This window comes from Perognathus longimembris, chromosome 23 (assembly GCF_023159225.1).
Source record: "Perognathus longimembris pacificus isolate PPM17 chromosome 23, ASM2315922v1, whole genome shotgun sequence".
Classification (NCBI taxonomy): domain Eukaryota; kingdom Metazoa; phylum Chordata; class Mammalia; order Rodentia; family Heteromyidae; genus Perognathus; species Perognathus longimembris.
The window spans coordinates 985,989-1,005,897 of NC_063183.1; the positions used below are offsets into that span (position 1 = coordinate 985,989).

Genomic DNA, 19,909 nt, shown 5'->3' on the forward strand with positions numbered 1-19,909 from the left:
ACGAGGGCACGGGACCCATGGCGCGGGGCTTCCAGCCCCCATTCTGAGAATGATCTGCAAACAGCCTGTCCCAGAGAGACATGGGAAGGTGGTGCAGGATCACAGTGTTGGATGTCTACTCAAGGGGTGAGAAGAATAGTGGAGGTCTGGCCCTTGGGGGCCCAGAGAGCAAGGGACAAAGCTCCTCCCAGGGAGGGCCACCCTTACAACTGCCACAGCAGTGCAAATGGGTGCTGCTTACACCAGATGCTGCTTGCCGTATGGGGGGAGGGGGATGGGGAGGGCCAGGACCCACCCACACCCCCACCATGCAGCCCTTTTGGGGCCTGGGTGTGAAAGAGGTATAGTTCTGACAAGTGGAGAATAGACACCCCAAGACCCTAACTGTTCCCTCCATGGTCCGATCCTGTGTGGACAATGCCCCAGGAGAGGAGGTGGACCTGCCTGTGGCCTGGCTGTCCTCTGCACCCATCCTTCCAGCATCCCTGTTGTCCCCTTGTCCTGCCCCAGTGCACTGTGCAGCTGCTGCCACCCCAAAGAAATGAGCTCGTGCAAAGTCAGCCCTGGGGACAAGGCCACGTGCTGAGCCCCAAGAGCTGTGGCCTAGCACCCGGCTTGGCCCCACTGAGTGACACGCACAAACAGAGGCTGCTTCTCATCACTTTAATGAGAATCAGTGCTGGGGAAGGACAGGAGGGGCAGAGGTTTGGGTGCGCTGGGCAGATCTCAGCATGGGGAAGCCCCCCATTCCCCCAGCAGGGAGAGGATGCTGGCTCTCCTCTGGTGGAGTTGTCCTCTGGCTCAGGGGTGCTTGAGGACATGGCGGTGGATCCAGTCTAAGTAGTAGGTGACACGGGTATAGATGCCTGGCCGGTTGGGCTGTGCACAGCCCTCGCCCCAGCTGACCACTCCTGCTTGCAGCCAGGTGCCATTCACCTTGCACGCCAGTGGCCCTCCAGAGTCTCCCTGGGAGGTGGGAGGCAGCTTTCAGTGCAGAGGCCCAAGAGATGGAAGCCAGGGGGACCTGGCAGAGGGGAGACGGGGAGGGGGGCAGTGGGAGGGGGGACCTGGCAAAGGGTGGGGGCTAGGACTCCAGGTCCACCTGGCAGGAGTCCTTCCGGCTGTTTCCAGCACACAGCATATCATCCCGGACAATGTGGACATTATCACCCGTGTAGAGGCCACCATGGTACTTTATGTCGCAGAGATGGTTCTCCACAATGGGGACCTTCACTTGCTTCAAGGGATACGGTGGTGGGGAGTGACTCTGGAGAGATGGGAGGGGCCTCAGGTGAGAGCCTCCTGCCCATCCCTGTGCCTCAGGGACGGGGGTGGTGGGTGGGGGGTGGGGGGAAGCGGGCCCTCCCCTGCCCGGCCGTCCACAGGCTCCCACACACCGCCATTGTCCACGTTGCCCCAGCCGGTCACCCAGCATGGCGTGCCCACAGGGAAGGTCTCCGAGGCAGGGGGCAGGGCGAGGGGCCGCACGTGGTGGGAGATGTTCACAGGCTCCTCCAGCTCCAACAGGGCGATGTCAGCTCCGAACTGGGCAGTGTAATAGTCGGGGTGGGGGACAATGCGGCTGATGGGGAGCAGCCTATCCCGGTAATAGAGGTGCTGCTCGCGGAGCTGCACACGGAAAAACTCAGGGCTGATGATGTGCCTGGGAGGGGAGAGCCCTGCTCGTGAGGACAGTCCATGGAGCACAGCAAGGGTGCCAGCTCTCCGAGCCCCCCAGACCCCCCACCAGGCCTCCACAGACTCACGGTCCCACGCAGTGTGCAGCGGTGAGCACCCACTGAGGGTGGATGAGTGAGCCCCCGCAGATATGAATCCAGTAGGTGAGGTTGACTCTCAGGCTCACCTGCCAGGGCCACCTGTTCCTGGGGGCCTCTTGTCCCCCCACTATGCCCACGCGCTCCATGGCCAGGCCCAGGGCTGTGCAGGGGAAAATCTTACCACCAAGCTCAACCCAAGCCAGACCCCACCTTCCTTGCACCAAGGAAGCCCTTAGTCCCCTGCACCCCAGCCCGTGGGCTCTGGGGGTTGGGAAAAAGGACAGGGTGAGCCTGGAAGAACTCACCAGGGGCGGCCAGGGCTGCACTGGACATGAGGGGCAGTGCCAGCAGCAGCAGGGCGAGCATCTGAAGGGAGCCAGGAAGGGACTGCTGAATGGAGCCAGGGGCCTGGAGGCCCCCGCTGACACTCAGCACTCCCTGCGGGGCAACCCACAGACCTCCAGGACCCCATGAGGGGACTTACCCTGGCCATCCTCACGCCTCTCTGTCTGGGAGCCCGTCCGACTCTATTTATCCCTGCAAACCACCAGGGGGGCAGGGGTAAAGGAAGGGCACCTCCGATCATGACATGGAGGAAGTGATGACTCAGATGCAGGGACCCATGAGACGTCTGCCCCCACCACCCACATGTTCAGCTGGTGCCCAAGAACCACAACACTGGGCCACACAGCCCCCACCACTCGTGTGGGCCCTTTGTGGCCAGCCCCAGGATGACATCTGGGAGACCCGGGGCCCACTATGTCCATCATATTGGGATTCCCAGGTGAGACCCATTGTGGACTGAGCACAGGACATCCGAGGGTCCCTCTCCCAAATGGCAGGTCTCTGGCACTGGGATGACATGAGCTTCCAGCTGCTGGGGTAGGGCTCCAGTCTGCTGCCCCAGTGCCCAGTGGGTCTCCCAAGGAGGTCTCAGACTCAATAGCAGGCAGGCACTGCATGCCACCCCCTCCAGCACATCTCCCCAGGAAAACACAAGGCATGAACTGTGGGCCACCTTCAAAGAATCAGTTTGGGCTGGCAGTGTCATGCACCCTGAGTCCTCAAGCTCCACGTCTTCCCCCACTGGGAGAAGAGCATGTGAGACCCTATCAGAGCCCAAATCTGCCTCTGGAGGAAGCAACACCAGTGCCTGGCCTTTTTTTTCCCAAAGAGGTTCAAGAATAGTTTCTGCTAGACAAGACCCAAGTATCACCCTTCCTGACTTATGAACAGCAAACAGCAGGATGCTTAAGAGATAGCCTTGAGCAAAAAAGCCCTGAGTTCAAGCCCCAGTACCAACACATACACAATTATGTGATGGCACCTCAAAATGGCTGAAAGCCAGTAAGAGAAATAACACAGACATTCTCTAACCAGGAACCAGCAAAGTTTTCCCTGCAGTAAAATGGGAACAAGAGAAATAAGGAGGCAGGAGAGACAAGAAAGAAAGAAAGGGGAAGTGAGAGAAAGTAATAAAAGAAGGAGAGGAAAGAGAAAGAAAGAGGAAGGAAGGAGGGAAAAAGGAAGGGAGGGAAGGAAAGAAGGACGGGAATGAAGGGAAGGGAAGGGAAGGTACTCTGCCACTTGAGCCATAGCTCCACTTCAGGCTTCTTGCAGGTTAATTCAAGGTAAACGTCTCATGGGCATTCTCACCCCAGTTGGTTTTGAACCTTGATCCTCTGTTCTCTACCTTCTGAGTAGCTAGGAGGACAGCGTGAGCCCATGGGGCCCAGCTCTCACATGTTTTTCTTAACTTTGTTCTATTTGGCATTGGGTGGAATGTTTAGATCTGCTGATCTACAGTTTTATCAAATTTTGGAAGTTTTGGCCAGCTACTCCTCACAATTTTTTAACTCCTCTCCTTTCAGCAGCTTTTCTGCCTCACAAGTCCTGGCTGCACAGCCTGTGTAGACTCCAGTGTCATCTCAACTTGGCAAGGTTGGCAGGCTTCGCGTTGCTCTCCCATGCTTTGCCAGTGTTCTGCAATCAGTCAGCTGTGCTGGGCTCTCGTTTGTTTGCACTTTTACTCCCAGACGTTAGGTTTGTCAGTAGTCCTGCCTCAATAAGATGAGGCTCCTATCTTTTCTGGGAAGAGTGGAGGCTGCCTGGCTGTGTCTGCAAGTGTGCTCTACAGTGCCTGAGTCCTGTGGAGGACATCCAGTCTTCCTAAGACTAGTTCTGAATGGTAGTTCTCCTTAAGGGTCTGCCTGCTTGGAAGGATGCGTGGGTCTTAATGTAGCAGAAACTGTTCTTGAACCTCTTGGGTCTCAAGAAATGAAGACTTCATTTTTCCCAGACACAGCTTGACCCAGTGTCAGCTAGTGACAGTCACTGATCCTCACAGCCACTGACTGGCCCATTTTCAGCCACTCAGAGCAATCACATCCTCACAGCTTCTGATTGGCCCAGTTTTAGCCAATCACAGCAATCACATCCTCACAACTGCTGAATGGCTCAGCTTCAGCCAATCAGAGCAATCACATCTTCGAAGCTGCTGATTGGCCCACCTCCCAGGCCTGAATCTGGGACATTCCTTGGAAGACCAGAGCCAGACCCCTGACTCAATGGCACCTTCTAGCTGTAGTCCCTCCAGGTTTCCCAGCACTGGAGTCCTTTATTTATCTCTACCCCGCACTCTTGCCCACCTGTGGATTCCTGCAAGTCCTTTCTTGTCCGCCTTGGGCTTGAGAGAGCTCAGGGCAAGTTGTTAAAGAATGAATGAGGACAAGGATTGTTGTGCTGGACACCTCTGTGTGTGCCCTGCTATCCCAAGTAAGACTACAGATGTGCCCCTGGAACAAGAGAGAGAGGGCAGGGATTCAGTCTCTGTCTTGGATAGCAGGAGAGGCGCTGGGAGTGGTAGCCAGGTGTCCACACAGGAGCAGGGATTGAGACTGCAAGGTGAAGAGGGGCTGGGGACCCTGAGGACAGCAGGCCCAGGGCAAGCCAGAAAGGGGATGGATGGATGGGCAGAACAGTGGTTAGCCCAGGGTATGGAGGTGACACTGGGGGAAGAGTGCCCAAGGGAGGCTGGCAACGGCCTCTTGTGCTATATGGCCCTGACCTCCAGCACTTCCTCTCTGCTAGTGAGTTCAGATGTCAGAGATAGCTAGTACCCTCTGGTCAGCAGAGCGACGCCAGGGGATTTATCTGCTCAAGACAGCAGGCCTGGACAGGCACTTGGTGGTGCTTCCTCCAGAGGCCGATTTTGGCCCTGATAAGGGTCTCACATGCTCTTCCCCCAGTGGGGGGAAGACATGGAGCTTGAGGACTCAGGGTGCATGACACTGCCAGCCCAAACTGCTTCTTTGAAGGTGGCCCACAGTTCATGCCTTGTGTTTTCCTGGGGAGATGTGCTGGAGGGGGTGGCACACAATGCCTGCCTGCTATTGAATCTGAGACCTCCTTGGGAGACCCACTGGGCACTGGGGCAGTGGACAGGAGCCCTACCCCAGCAGATGGAAACCCGTGTCATCCCAGTGCCAGAGACCTGCCATTTGGGAGAGGGACCCTCGGATGTCCTGTGCTCAGTCCACAATGGGTCTCACCTGGAATCCCAATATGATGGACATGGTGGGCCCTGGGTCTCCCGGAGGTCATCCTGGGGCTGAACCCAGCCTTCCTGGCCACAAAGGGCCCGCATGAGTGGTGGGGGCTGTGTGGCCCAGTGTTGCAGTCCGTGGGCACCAGCCTGGCATGTGGGTGGTAGGGGCAGATGTCTCATGGGTCCCTGCATCTGAGTCATCACTTCCTCCGTGTCATGATTGTGGGTGCCCGTCCTTTACCTCTGCCTCCTGGGTGGTTTGCAGGGATAAATAGGATGGGATGGATTCCCAGACAGAGAGGCATGAGGATGGCCAAGGTAAGTCCCCTCGAGGGATCCTGGAGGTCTGTGGGTTGCTCTGCAAGGGGTGCTGTGTGCCAGCCAGGAGCCTCCAGGCCCCTGGCTCCATTCAGCCACCCAAGCCTTGTCACTAGCCCTTTTCAAATAGAGTTCCAAGCTTATACCTTGGCTGTTCTGACTACATTCCTGCTTATGCTTTCCACGTAAGTGAGATGACAGATGAACCACCACACCCAGCTCTAATGGCTAAGATGGGGTCTCATGAACTTTCTTCTCCCTAGCTGCACATGAGCCACAGCTCTACTTCCAGTTTCTGGTGGTTAATTGGAGGTAAGAGTCTCACAGACTTTCCTGCCTGGGCTGACTTTGATCCTCAATCCTCAGATCTCAGACTGAGTAGCTATGATTACAGCCACCTGCACCCAGATTGAGTTTGTTCTTTTTTTTTTTTTAACTAAGTGGATGCATTGATACTTGGTCTTTAGCATCAGGGTCCCATCCTACCCTTCTGTTGCTGAGCTGTTCTCTTGTTTGTGACCTACCGTGTCCATGTGAACACAGAGGTGTCCACCCCTCTCTGCAAAGGGGACAGACGGGGCCATCAGGGGACCGTGCTTTCTCCTCCCTCCTGTCCTGACAGCACCTGCAGCTGACCCCACTCCACCCCATTTAAATGTTTATAGTACCTTGTTTGGAAGTCTTTATTATATAAAAATTAGGAAACATTTAAAAGAAAAAATCATCTACACATGCACCAAAGAAGATATATAAATAGGCGATGTAAGCTCATGATAAAATGCACATTAGTCATGACAAAAATGCAATTTATTTATTATTTTGTGCCAGTCCTGTGCCTTGAACTCAGGCTCCTAAGCTTTTGTGATCAAAGCTAGTGTTCTACTACTTGAGCCACAGCTTTTTACTAGTTAATTGGAGGTAAGAGTCTCTTGGACTGTACCTGCCTGGGCTGGCTTTGAAGTGCCATGAGATTTCAGCCTTCTGAGCAGCTAGGATTAGAGGCATGAGCCACAGGTGCCTAGCTAAAAATGAAGCTTACACATAGTCACTGACTTACATGCAGTTCATGGACAGTGCTGAGGCCCTGAGTTCAAGCCCCAGGGCTGGCCAAAAGAAAATTAAAAGCCACAATCACAACCCTGCATGCCCCACCTGCTGACTGGGTGCAATGGCTGCCCCCATCTGGGGAGCTATCTGAAGGCTCCTCATACATCAGACCTCCGTACAACTCCATAGTGCCACTCAGTGCCCACGTGAGAGAAATAAAAACATACATTCACACGAAAATGTTTACAGCAACTTTATTCATAAGAACCCAAACTGGAAACACCCCAGATGTCTATTACTGTGTGCCTGGATCAGCACTGCGGGGTCCTGTCATCAGAGTCCTGTCAGAACAGCACTCAGCCCTGGCAGAGCCCAACCGCTCCGTGATGCTGTGAGCTCAGAGGTTGCATGAGGAAGGAAGTGGTGACAATGTGACAGAAGGCAGACCAGAAGTCCCAGGGCACCCTGCCCTCCCAAGAGCCTCCCCTCCCATCACCCTGCTTCCCCACGGACCTTTGCTCCTGCCTACACTGGACCACAGGCAGCCACTGGCTTTCCCAAGCTTTTACACTTTGCCAGGCAGTTGCTGGAGCCCCACTTCACTTCCACTCTAGCTCTTGCCTTCCACAGGGGCCAGCAAACTTAACTTCAGCCAGTCTCACTCTTCAGTCACCTACACCAGCTGATGGCTGACCTGCCACAGCCACCAACCCTGGGGCGCTGGCACCCCCCATGATGCCCACCAGCTCATTCTTTTTTTTTTAATTTTACTGTCAAGGTGATGTACATAGGAGTTACAGTTACATAAGGTAGTGAGTACATTTCTTGTCATATTTGTTATACCCCCCCCCATTTTTCTTTCCCTTCCCTAGCTCAGATAAACATATATACAATATCCAGTGTACCAAAATCATATACAGTGACCACAGTGGGTACACCACAGGTGCCGGGCTGTTGGGACCTGAGGGATTCCTTCTCCTCACTTCTCTGGAGGAGATGCCCAAATGTTGGAGTCTCTAGGACCCCCTTCCCCCTATCTCCCGGGGGAATGCCTGAACCCAAATTATGAAAGAAACTCCGCCCTACCCCTCATACTGGCAGAAGGAGTAAGGTGTGTCCTTACCAGACTGCTCTAAGCTGAAGTGGGATGCCAAAATCCCTTCCTCGGCCCCCCATAATGTGTCCGGAGCTGCAGGACAAAGATGTCAGGGAGACGGTTGGATGTTTGAATGGGTCTCAAAGGATTTAATTGGGAGGGGGGTTTATATAGCGGTAATGGCGGGAAAGGAGGGGGACTGGCCAAAGGGCCACTCATAGGCTAAAGACCGTGTCCATCAGGTGATGTCATGAAACTTCCTTTGTGGGCTGGACAACCCCCATCATGGTGGCACGCACGTGTCTGCCTCCCCCAGGGGTGGGGTCTTCTCTTTCAGTTGATGCCGGAAGGTGGGAGTGGCTAGCCCCAACACTGTCCCAGGGTTGGGGGAAGGGCAGCATCTCGGGAGCTCTTGTTGCCCTTGCCCCACCAAGGCCAAACCTGAGTCCCCAACATCTCCCCCTTTTTTGTTTTTAAAATGAGCAGGGGATGCTGTAAATACATGGCATATGTGGGCATAAGGCAAATGCTGACATAAGATCTGTGGGGACCCTTCCACAAAAAGGGTGAGTAGTAGGTAAGGGGCCATCTGTCTGGCTTTGTCCAGAGAAGTCGGAATCCTCAGCTGGTTTCTGCCAAGTGCAGGAAGGTGCAGACATCAGCCCTCTTTTGGTGGTGAGGTAGAAGTAGGCTGGAGCTCTGGCATCCCTGGTAGTTCACAGTAGCTGATAACTTAAACATAAATGATTAGTAAAACATTTCTTTTTCTTTATAAACATTGAAGCGAAGGTGCTAAACCTTTGCGCTTACTTTTTCAAACATTTCTATCATAAAACATTGGGGTTGAATGTCAAAACCCTCAGTTCCTATTTTCTTTCCAACGGGACTCCCCAAGTCTAGCAGCAGGGGGAGAGGAAAGAAAGAAACACGGTGCAAAATTTCTTTCGTTTTTTTTTGTGTGTGTGTGACGCTGTGGGCAGTATCACCACGGCAAAACATTGTGCCATGAGATGCTCAAGAAAGAATCTAGAAAGCAAACAAGGAAAGGAAGCTTGGTTGCCTCCTACCAGCCTCCTGCCGTATGCAGTCAGGCTTTCCATATTTCCCTGGAAGAGCAGAAGTCTAACATGGTCCTCATTTTCCTGGAGAGAATAAAAAGAAAACATTTCTCCAGAGTGGGTGCTCTGGGTTTAATTTTTCAATCTGGAAAAACACATATACAGTACTCCATCCCACACTGATTTGGGATGATTTAAATTTTCTTGATAATTAACATAAGTGTAACTATCCTTAATTAGTCCTGGGGGCTACCCCCCCTTTTGTTTTTTTTAAAATTATGACACTGACACTTCCAGGAAGACAGCGGAGGAGCTGCAGTGCACTAGCTGAGCTCCCTCTGACATCACAGTTTTCTCACCCCATAGAAACTTTTACTACTAGAAAGACAGCCAGAGTAAGTTGTAACAGTACAGGGATTCTGGCCAGGAAGGAAAAATCGAATTTGCTCGTCTGAGAACACAGATTCGAGCTCTGGGCGGCATCCCACCGCCGCGCCAGTGCTAGCGCCGGCACAGCACCCAGCACAGCAACCTGCACTCCACGCAGCTAAAGCACACAGCGGAGACCAGGGAGAAATACTCCAGACGGCGGCTGAGCACGGACGACCTGAAATCGCAGAGAAAGCGTGAGTACCCCACGAAAGATATTCTCACTCGTGCCCACAGAGCAGCTTCTGGAAGGCAGCCCTTCCCCCACTGCCAGAGCAAAGCACCATCTTTGCCACTGACATAGGGTCAGACCAGATTGGAACTAAAGCGGGCCTGGGGAAAGTGAGGTCAAAGGAGCCATCTTTGAAAAGGGCAAGAGGGACCAACCAGTAAGAGCCAGCTCCACCCAGGAGAACGCCCCCTGCCCAGGCGGGAGACATGTCCTGAGCCTCAGCTTAGCCAGAGGTGCCCCGCCTTGCCTGCCGGAATTCCTAAATTTAAAGCAAAAGCAGCGAGCAGCTCCCAGCGGCACGGAAACACCAGACGGGGGAACGAATAGGTCCTGAGACAGCTAAACGGTCCCATCACAGAGGAAGCCCAATTCCCAGCCCGAAACGGAGCTACATTCCATAGCCACCTCCGCCAAGGAGGCCACCCTGCCCAAGAGGGAGAAGCCTCACCCAGGCAAGCAACTCTCAGCCGGGTAAAACAGGCCAGAGGCGCCCCGCCCTTCTGAGTCCACAGCCTATTCAAAGCCAGGCATTAAAGGCCGAGGCCCCACAGCAGACAGAGGAGCAAACTGAAATCAAGCCAAACCCAGCCAATCAGGAATATAGACTGCAGACCATCACAAGGAAACCAGAGACTGGGGAAAGACCACCCAAACAAGTAGGACTCCATTGTTTTTCTTTTCAACATTTTTTAAACTTTTTTTTTTTTTTTGGCCAGTCCTGGGCCTTGGACTCAGGGCCTGAGCACTGTCCCTGGCTTCTTCTCGCTCAAGGCTAGCACTCTACCACCTGAGCCACAGCGCCCCTTCTGGCCGTTTTCTGTATATGTGGTGCTGGGGAATCGAACCTAGGGCCTCGTGTATCTGAGGCAGGCACTCTTGCCACTAGGCCATATTCCCAGCCCCATTTTTTAAACTTTAAAAAAAAATTTTTTTTCACTTCGGAAACATCATTTTTTTTTTTTTATGTTTTCTATTTTTACCTGTTTGCTTTATCAAGTTTTTTTCTTTTCTGTTTGTTTGGGTTGTTCCTTTTCTGATTTTTTTTTTCCTTTTTATTTTTTTAAAAATAATTTTTTCTCTGTTTTGTGCATCTGTCTTCCACTATTTTTATTTTATTTCTCTCTTTGCGTTCTCTTTCTTTAAAAATTACTTTCCTATGAATAACACCTCCACTCTTTTCTGCTAACTCTCCATTATCTATCATTTTAACCTTGTTCTTTCTACTGATTCTACTCTTCTCCACATTTCCACATCACTGAAACTAAACCAAAATCACCACCCCCCTCCCCAATACATTTTACTCTATTCTCTTTACTACCTCCAACTTACCCTCCTGACTTACTGCCTGGACCTCCAGTTTCCATTGACTCCTGGTTATTGGATAGAGGGTATCCCAGCTTAATCTGAGTGAATCAAAGGGGTTCATAGAGAAAGCCAGTCCTAAAAGAACTTAATATAAAAACAAGAATTGCTTATAGGGTTGTAACAGTAAATAAGTAACTACTGAATACAGGACCCAGGATCGGTTGTTATATTGAAATTGTATTCTTTAGGAACACCAAGTCTAATTTTATAGACAGGTATACAGGGTATCTGTATATAATTGTGAACTTGTAACATTTACACAACAGTGCTTGGTAAGGGCTGCTTTAGGTCTTAAACGGTGCTCACAGGTGCTGGTAGACTGGCATTCCCAATTCAAATGGGCAGAAGGAACACAAGAAAGATGGCAAACAATGAAGTCTTATCCCCCACTCAAAGCAAGCAGGAAGCAGAGCAGTCAATCAAAGACATAGAAGAGAACCCCCAAAATGCTCTACAAAGTCTACTGATAAACATGATAAATGAAAAGTTTGAATCTCTTCAGGCAATTATTCTAGAGTGTGAGGAGGCAAAGCAAAAATTAATGGAGAATTTCATGACATCCACAAATAGAAAGATAAATGAACTTCAAGAGTCAAATGAAAAGATAGCTACCCAGCTTAAAGATTTGAGAGATAAGACTCAAAACCAAAGTAATGAAGTTAATGAAGTAAAGACGTCCATACAAGACCTAAGAAATGACATGGAAATCATCAGGAAAGACCAGTCAGAAGGAAAAGAGATTCGAAATCAAGTAGCTAGCCTACAGTCCCGACTAACTGAAGCAGAGGATAGAATTTCAGGAGCTGAAGATTCCTTAGATTCTATGGAGAAAGATCAAAAATCAATACAAATCCAGTCCAATCAACAAAACAGATCGCTACAGGAGATTCAAGACACGATCAGGAAGCCCAATTTAAGGATAATAGGTATTGAGGAAAACTTGGAGAAAGAGGTTAATGGGATAGGCAACCTATTTAACAGAATATTAGCTGAGAACTTCCCAAATATCCAGAAGGAAAGGCCTATACAGATACAAGAAGCATTTAACAAAGACCCAGAAAGGCTACAAATCAAAGAAAGGTTGGACAAATGGGACTGCATCAAACTGCAGAGCTTCTGCACTGCAAAGGACATAGCTCGCAAGATAAACAGAAAGCCCACAGACTGGGAGAAGATCTTTACCGGCCATTCAACGGACAAAGGCCTCATATCTAAAATATATGCAGAACTAAAAAAATTACCTTCTTCCAAAACAAAACCGCAAAGAACCAATAGCCCCCTCATCAAGTGGGCTAAAGACTTACAAAGAGACTTCTCTGATGAGGAATTGAAAATGGCCAAGAGACATATGAAAAAATGCTCTACATCACTGGCCATAAAAGAAATGCAAATCAAAACAACATTGAGATTCCATCTCACCCCAGTAAGAATGTCCTATATCAAGAAAACTAACAATTGTTGGAGAGGATGTGGCCAAAAGGGAACCCTACTTCATTGTTGGTGGGAATGTAAACTGGTTCAGCCACTATGGCAAGCAGTATGGAGATTCCTCAGAAGGCTAAATATAGAACTCCCCTATGACCCAGCAGCCCCACTTTTGGGTATTTATCCAAAAGACCACAAACAAAATCACAGTAATGCCACCAGCACAACAATGTTCATCGCAGCACAATTTGTCATAGCGAGAATCTGGAACCAACCCAGATGCCCCTCAGTAGACGAATGGATCAGGAAAATGTGGTACATATACACAATAGAATTTTATGCCTCTATCAGAAAGAATGACAGACATTGTCTCATTTGTAAGGAAATGGAAGGACTTGGAAAAAAATTGTACTAAGTGAAGTGAGCCAGACCCAAAGAAACATTGACTCTATGGTCTCCCTTATTGGGAATAATTAGTACAGGTTTAGGCAAGTCATAGCAGAGCATCACTAGTCCCAATAGCTATACCCTTATGAACACATAAGATGATGCTAAGTGAAATGAACTCCATGTTATGGAGACAATTGTTATATCACAGTTGTAACTACTTTCAATGTCCCATGTGTATCTGTAGCTTCTATTATTAATGATGTTCTTGTATCACCTTCCTGTGGTTGTACCTACACTATCTCTGTAATCTTATCTGAGTATATTGGAAACTGTGTATACTGGTATTGGAACTAGGAAATTGAAAGGGAATACCAAAATTGAGAGACACAGGGTTAAAAAAAGACAAACAACAACAAAAGCAATACTTGCAAAACTGTTTGGTGTAAGTGAACTGAACACCTCAGGGGGGCAAAAGGAAAGGGGGAGGGGAGATGGGGGGTATGAGGGACAAGGTAACAAACAGTACAAGTAATGTATCCAATGCCTAACGTATGAAACTGTAACCTCTCTGTACATCAGTTTGATAATAAAAATTTGAAAATAAAATAAAATAAAATTATGACACCAGCGGGCGGGCACCAGGCAGGGAATATGGGTGGAGGTCTCTTCTTCTGTAGCTACTTCCTGCTGTCAAGGGGGCAACGTAATCAAGGGCCTGGCACCGTCCAGTGTGGCTGGCAAAGGTTCCCATCATTACCACGAGAATGGTCACTGGTGCCAGAGAGTGCTATGGTTTCCTCTGGCCCCTCCTGCATCTTGGGCATACTCGGAAGTTTCCAGGGCTGGGGCCTCCAGGGTTCAGGTCTGTGTTAGGGTGACGGCTATGAACGGCAAATTCCCAGGTGGTGATCTCAGCAAGAGATTTGATTCTGTTAAGAGAAGCTTTTGAAAAGGTCAGGCAAAGTATTGACAAGTTCTCAGAGCTGGTTGGTATGAATGACATAAAGTATATCCTGGGCATAAGCCAGGAAAAGTTCCTTTTTGAGCATAAACCCAATTGTAAAGTGAACAGGTAAGGAGAAATGACTGAAAGAAGTGTTTAGTGATAGAAAACCGATTTGGCGTAGCCAGTCAGAGGCAGAAAAATAAATACATACATACATACATACATACACACACACACACACACACACACACACACACACACACACACAACTGGCAGAAAAAGGAAAATGGACAGGTATTACCTCTCTCGATTTCCTGGCTCTGATCCGTTTTGAAAGGGCGAGACAAGGCAGCTCCCTTTAGGATATGACACCATTCTCCTCTCACTCCACTCCACATTCCCGTCTCCTGGACTGGCTAAGTCCCAGGACTTCCAGCGCTTGTTGCTGGAATGGCATTTTTCCATCCATATTTATGAGTTTTGAACTCGGGGCCTGAGCACTGTCCCTGAGCACTTCTGTTCGAGGCTAGTGCTCTACCACCTGAGTCACGGTGCCACTTTCAGCATTTTGCTGGTTCTCTGGAGCTAAGCTCTCAATCTGGCTCTTTGCTGGTTAACTGGGAGGTGGAATTTTAAAGAGATTTTTCTTTTGCCTGGGCTGGCTTTGAACTGTATCCAGGGAGTCTTAGTCATACAAGCCCTTTTTTATCTCCAATTGAGCAACAAGGAAACCAACAGAGACAGTTCATTTGTAACTCGTTGAGAACTGACCAAAAACTGCTTGTTAAGATTTTGCTGTAACACAGATCTGGGCCAGGCTGAAGTGGCATCTCTGGATAGACTGTCACATCTCGTTTTGGGTTACCTGCAAAATTTCTATACAGACTGGTTGATATTTAACGCCCCCCCCCCCCAGCATTCCTGGCTCTGGCAGGCTGATACCCTTCTGGTTTAAGCATGGTGAAAAGATTTTCTTAATCACAAAATCCACATGGTTATCTCTGTGGCCACCAACATAACTATGGTGATTTAACCTGGAGTAATGTTAGGATAAGACTATTTATGAACCCAACTCTAATCTTGGGAGAAGATTGTTAGTAGTGAAATCAGGCAGTTTGGGAACAGACTGTTGTGGCTCTGTCACAGTCCATGCAGCTAATACACACACGTTGGACCTGTATCCTAGGAAGCAAAATGTTAATTTTTGGGGTCAGGAAAATTTAGGTTAATAGTCATATTTGTATGGAACGATTCCAATTTCTTTATCTTGAGAGTTTATGAGAACACAGGGGAGAAAAATGGGAAGGAAAAATCTTAATTTATGCCAAAGAATTCACAGGACTAGATGCACACTTAACTTTTAACATACTGAATATAAAAATAACACACTGGTTTTACATCACTGTACTTATACCACATGCTGCATATTTGAACCCTTTTGGAGTTTCTCTTAGGCACATTTGTTTGCCTCCAAACATGATCAGTTTGGGTTTAAAACCTGTTTTTTGTTTTGTTTTTAAGTTTGACCAACACATCGACATAGACAGAAAGACATACACATACAGACAATGTGCACAAGCTTTGGGGTGTGCTTAAAATTGTTCTTTAATTGGCCGTGTAAGTTTTCTGGAATTCCAGTGGCAAATAATATTACTTTGCCTATATTCTAAAACCATGTGGTTAGATAGTAAACAAAAAAAAAAAAAACTTTTCAGCAAACCAAAATTTTGCACGTTATCTGAGAAGCCACATTTTGAGAAACCAGTTTAGCTCCCGTGGGGAGCTTAAGAGTGACAGGACATGAACACAGACAGCAAGCTCACAGAAAGACACTTTAATCTTTCAGCATCTGAATTGCAAGGCACCTTTAAAATGCAAGGCAAAAGTTACAGAGTTCAGAGTGGGGGTAGGGTTACCAGGAATCTATTGCCCTCCACATGTATTGACCAGCTAGAGAAAACAGGATTTAACCAACAACAGGCAGAACTTAACCGAATCTCCAAGCTTAACAAACATCAACAACCCTTTTGTTTCCTTTTTTCTTTTTTTTTTTCTTTTTTTTGGTTTAACTCCGTCAGCAGCTGTAAGTTTGCAAATGACAGGCAGAGGCAGCAGGGGTCCTTTCACAGACCGCTCTGGGGCTGCAGGCAGGCTGCTGACCCCACCCAGCTGCTGTGAGAACCGCAGCTTGGCCCAAAAGCAGTTTTCCCACCGCTCGGGAACCCCAACGGGGGCGCTGGCCCAGGTGGCTGCACGGGCCAGGAGCGCCACTGCCACCCGAGGCCACGTGAGCCCCAAATCATCCTCCACACCCTTCCCGCGACCCTTTCGCAGATCGGGACCTAGAAACGCCAGGTGGGCGGGGGCTCCTGGGCGAGATGGCGACATACACTCCGGGTTCCCCAGCAGCCCATCCCTAGCACTCCCGCTTCCGCTGCCCGCTATTTCTGAAACACCAGTGAGGAACCCAAACCGTCTGCCCCGGGCCCCAAGCGGCGGAAGCCCACGGCGCGCCCATGGTGCACCCATGACGCCACCCCTAGTGAACCCCAATGGGGGCATCCGGCCCAGGGCACGCGGAGCAGGACCAACACCAGCCCGAGGCTGCCACCCTCATGTTCCCGCTGGCCCGCCGCTTCACTGCCGCATCTCCGCGGGACGCGCGCCCACTCTCTCCCCCGCCTGGCACCAAATTGCTGAGGTGGGGCAACTCCCTCCTGTGCGTCCCGGGACTCGCGGAGACCCACGAGCCCACCTGCTCTTTATGCGTTTGCCCCCCCATTTGGAGGACACGTCCCACTCCTGAAAACCATGTACTTAGAGCAGCCTGTGGGGGTCGCTGAACCCCGAAATTCCTGGCCGTGCATTCAAGCCCCGCGTGGGCGCCATATGTTGGGACCTAAGGGATCCCTTCTCCTCACTTCTCTGGAGGAGATGCCCAAATGTTGGAATCTCTAGGACCCCTTTTCCCCTATCTCCCGGGGTAATGCCTGAACCCAAATTATGAAAGAAACTCCGCCCTACCCCTCATACCGGCAGAAGGAGTAAGGCATGTCCTTACCAGCCCCCCATAATGTGTCAGGAGCCGCAGGACAAAGATGTCGGGGAGACAGTTGGATGTTTGAATGGGTCTCAAAGGATTTAATTGGGGTTGGGGATATGGCCTAGTGGCAAGAGTGCCTGCCTCGGATACACGAGGCCCTAGGTTCGATTCCCCAGCACCACATATACAGAAAACGGCCAGAAGCGGTGCTGTGGCTCAAGCGGCAGAGTGCTAGCCTTGAGCGGGAAGAAGCCAGGGACAGTGCTCAGGCCCTGAGACCAAGGCCCAGGACTGGCAAAAAAAAAAAAAAAAAAAAAAGGATTTAATTGGGAGGGGGGTTTATATAGCAGTAATGGCGGGAAAGGAGGGGGACTGGCCAAAGGGCCACTCATAGGCTAAAGACCGTGTCCATCAGGTGATGTCATGAAACTTCCTTTGTGGGCTGGACAACCCCCATCATGGTGGCACGCACGTGTCTGCCTCCCCCAGGGTTGGGGTCTTCTCTTCCGGTTGAGGCTGGAAGGTGGGAGTGGCTAGCCCCAACACTGTCCCAGGGCTGGGGGAAGGGCAGCATCCCGGGAGCTCTTGTTGCCCTTCCCCTACCAAGACCAAAACTGAGTCCCCAACACCGGGCTAGATTCACCTCCCCTGGTGCGGGGATGCTAAGCTTACTCCCTTATCAGTGCTCCCCTTTTCACCCTCTCCCCTGGGCGCCCGACCCGCGGGCGGCCAAGGTGGAACAAAGGGACATGGGCACGTGTCCCTAAGGTGCACGTGGCTGAACGAGATCCCCTTTTCCTCCCTCCTTACCCACCAAGGAAGCCAGGCGCACACGGATCTCGGAGACGCTTCGGAGAGCAATCTGGTTTATTCAGGAGGGGCTTACAGTAATATAGTGATTGAGCAGGAGCCGGCGATAGTCTGGCGAGCTTGTCCGTCCAAGAGCAGCTCCCAAGGACCTCCCTCATGGGCTAACATCACTTTCCATAGTACCGCCCTCTGGGCAAAGCCTGCGAAAAGGGAGCACACGTGCTCGCTGGCACAAGGTGGAGGATGGTCTCAAAGCTACCACTTCTGGTTCTGGACCCAGAAGGAGATAGGGGTGGCTTACTTCCACACTGCCCCAGGGCTGGGAGAAGGGCAGTGTCTCAGGAGCGCTCTCATCGGCCTTTCCCCCTCAAGGCCAAGCTCAATCCCCAACAACAGGAAATTTACTTATTACATTAAACATAATGACAACAATACAGTCATCCTGTTCCCATCTCTTGGAATTCATTTTGCTTAGCTTCATCTTAAATAATCATATATATATAGCTGTTGAACGATTGTGATCCTCTGATAGGTCTAGCCTAGACATTTTTTTTGTTTATTTAGTAATTGTTTGGCTTTAGAGACATGATGTAAAGTCACTTGCAGGGCTAGATTTACCTCCCCTGGTGTGGGGATGCTAAGCTTTACTCCCTTATCAGTGCTCCCCTTTTCACCCTCTCCCCTGGGCACCCGACCCGTGGGTGGCCAAGGTGGAGCAAAGGGACACGGGCAAGCCTAAAGTGCACGTGGCTGAACGAGATCCCCTTTTCCTCCCTCCCCAACAGTCACTGACCTAAACACGTGGAAATACAGTTTGAAAAGAAGTTTGTTATTTTGCAGACCTGGTCTTTACTGTCCCGTCTTCCACCCCCCACCCCAACAGTCATATCAGGGAGACCATGCGCCTTTTTTCTCTGTGTTCTAGGCTTGTCTCACTCAACATTATTTGTTCAAGATCTGACCATTTCCCTGTGAATGCCATTATTTTATCATTTCTAATCGCTGTGTAGAATTCTATTGTGTAGTAGGGCATCTGGGTTGTTTCCATATTTTGGCTATTGTGAATCGAGCAACAACAAACATGGATGTGCACCACCAGCTCATTCTTGGTGACAGGTGCTGGAAGCAATAGCAGGAGTCAGGGGACTGGGGCCCGGCCTGCTGCCTGGGTCCGCCAGGGCAAGGCATGCACCCCAGGACCCCAAGGACCCCCAGGAACACAAGAACCTCCTCTAGGACCTCAAGGACCCCAAGGATCCCCCAGGACCCTGAGAAACTCCTGGGACCTTAAGGAGCCCCCAGGGTCCTGAGGACCAGCTGTGGGGGAGTCTCAGGGACAACAGGCCCAGCAGTGATCCCACCAGGAAGAAGAGAATTGGGCCCAGCAGGCTCAGCATCTGCATCTGCATCTGCACCTACAAGGACACAGCATGGAGGGCCTGTCCTGGGAGGCCCAGCCACCCTCAGGAGGCCAGGGGGCTCCACACTTGCCTTACCAGGTCACCACAGGCCTGTCCTCCCTGGACCTCACAGCCCCTTTACCCTGCAGCCACTGGAAGTGGGCAAGGGGCTTGGCCAGGACTCTGGGCAGGAAGGCTGGGAGGAAGGGGTTTGGCCTCAGCCAAGTGGGGTGAGGGCTGACTGACTTGTGGATCCAGGGCTTCCCTGGGGTTCCTGATCCCCAATGCATGACAATTGGCATCCTCTGCTTGAAGGAGCTACAGAGGGAAGGTTCTAGAGAGAAGAGGGCTGTGGCACAGGGGAGCTCACAGAGTGGTGGACCGGCTGGGCAGGTTCCCTCATCCCTCTGTGACAACAGCATGTGAAAGCCACATGCTGGCCAGCTCTGGCACAGAGCATGGGCTTCTGCCCTTCTATCCCAGTCTCTGCTGCTTCCCTGAAGCTCTGCCTGACCCGCATGTGCCAAGTGTGGCTCTCCATTGAGTCAGCCTCGGGAATAAGTCCTCATTCCCGCATGGATTGTGGAGGGGACTGCAGCACAACCCAAGGCCGAGAAACCTGCACTGCCCACCTCACCCTCGCTGCCTTGTGGAGCACAGCAACCCTTTTAGCTGGGGCAAGCCACCATACTGCTTCTCCCCCACGTGGTAACAGCAGGTGGGCCTGGCGCACACAGTATCCCTGGCCAGGCACTTTATCTGTGGCCAGTGCATACTGATCCTGTGTGGCATTAGCTGATTTGTGACTGGTGTAGGGCCAACACAAACCCCTGAGGGACATTCCCCACACTTGAGACCAGCCCTAAGTTCCTCCAGCACATTCTATCTGTGCCTCTCTGAACCCACAGAGCATTTCCCTGGTAATCCAAGCCAGCACTTGCCCTCGGCTGCCCAAACCTCCTTTCAGCTGCTAAGACCCTGCTCTTGGATGCCCAGCTCTAACCTTCCAGTTTCTCCCTGCTGTT

At 50.8% G+C, this 19,909-nt stretch overlaps 1 protein-coding gene across 1 annotated transcript; it reads right to left on the reverse strand.

Moving 5' to 3' along the window:
- Positions 1 to 731: 731 nt before the first annotated feature.
- LOC125340749 (tryptase beta-2-like) lies at positions 732 to 2,271 on the reverse strand. The gene is made up of 6 exons (XM_048332557.1): positions 2,263 to 2,271; positions 2,084 to 2,144; positions 1,767 to 1,938; positions 1,396 to 1,663; positions 1,103 to 1,267; positions 732 to 966 (listed from the first exon to the last, which is right to left on the reverse strand). The coding sequence occupies exons 1-6, from the start codon at positions 2,269 to 2,271 to the stop codon at positions 802 to 804; spliced, it is 840 nt and encodes a 279-aa protein (XP_048188514.1). The 3' UTR covers positions 732 to 801.
- Positions 2,272 to 19,909: the final 17,638 nt, after the last annotated feature.